General features: G+C 46.3%; 1 protein-coding gene across 1 annotated transcript in view; it reads left to right on the top strand.

Moving 5' to 3' along the window:
• Positions 1–650: 650 nt before the first annotated feature.
• The window catches only part of LOC125486409 (exonuclease mut-7 homolog), a 39,212-nt gene continuing 38,875 nt past the window's right edge, over positions 651–987 (top strand). Inside the window, exon 1 of the mRNA XM_048613835.1 lies at positions 651–755. Within this exon, the coding sequence (XP_048469792.1) occupies positions 704–755 (52 nt within the window). The 5' untranslated portion in view covers positions 651–703. The remainder of the gene's footprint in view (positions 756–987) is intronic.

Genomic DNA, 987 nt, shown 5'->3' with positions numbered 1-987 from the left:
TGACTAGATACATCCTCTAAGTAAAACTTGGAAAGGCTAAAACCATTGCCTGTGGTCCTATAACAAACTTGGCTCCCAGGCCACTGTTTGAGCGGAATTGGACCATTCATAACTTTGTTGCCATATTTGACTCAAGATGTGGACTCCAGGTCGACATTTGCATGAAGACGAGTCCCTTCCACCTTTATAAGTGTTGCTGACTCTGTGTGTACCTCAGTTTACTATGTTTCCCTTGGTGCCACCTTTCAGGAGGTCATGTTGAGACCAGGTTTCGCCAGGAGTCATTGATTTGAGCTGGGGAAAGGAAGCAGGGAATTGAGATGTTGTTGGGAATATTGTATGGCTCCCAATAAACAGATGAGCAGCCTGACACATGCTGACTCCATAGTACCACCTACATAGGGAATGACAGCATCACCCTTGAGCAAACTTTGGCCAACCTTTTCCCAATTCCATCAATGGACAAACTTGGTGCTAAATTCCTGAGTTTGGTGGTGGGAGCGGAGAGCTGTTGGGATCACAGGTGTATTGCTCATAACTGCTCATTTCTTAATTTCAATGGCTAGTGAACCTTTACCAGCCTGCTCTAGATACCAGTAACCAACAGAAGGGTCTCATGCCCTGAATCCAAGTAATCCCGTGTGTCATTCTCTGTTACCAGGTCTGTAATGGGGCTGAATACCTGAAGCTTCCAGTGGAAGAGATGCGACAAGCTGTCCAGTCGAAAGCTTGCTCAGGGAGAGCAATGTGGACAGGTAACCCAGTGTGCTCGTCGTGATGGGGTGGTATCTAATGATGTTTCCTCAAGTGGAGGTTCCCAGAGTTCTGGTACAGAAGACAGATTGTGATGAGGCCTGACACTGATGAGGTTTGAGTGTTGCTTTGAGGGTCTGGTGCAGAGAGAAACTGAAGTGCAATTATTTATAGACAAAAGCAGAAATTGCTGGAAAAGCTCAGCAGGTCTGGCAGCATCTATGGAGAGAATCA

This window comes from Rhincodon typus, chromosome 28 (assembly GCF_021869965.1).
Source record: "Rhincodon typus isolate 14 chromosome 28, sRhiTyp1.1, whole genome shotgun sequence".
Lineage (NCBI taxonomy): Eukaryota > Metazoa > Chordata > Chondrichthyes > Orectolobiformes > Rhincodontidae > Rhincodon > Rhincodon typus.
The sequence above is the reverse complement of the archived record's forward strand: the minus strand, read 5'-3'. Positions and strand labels throughout refer to the sequence as shown.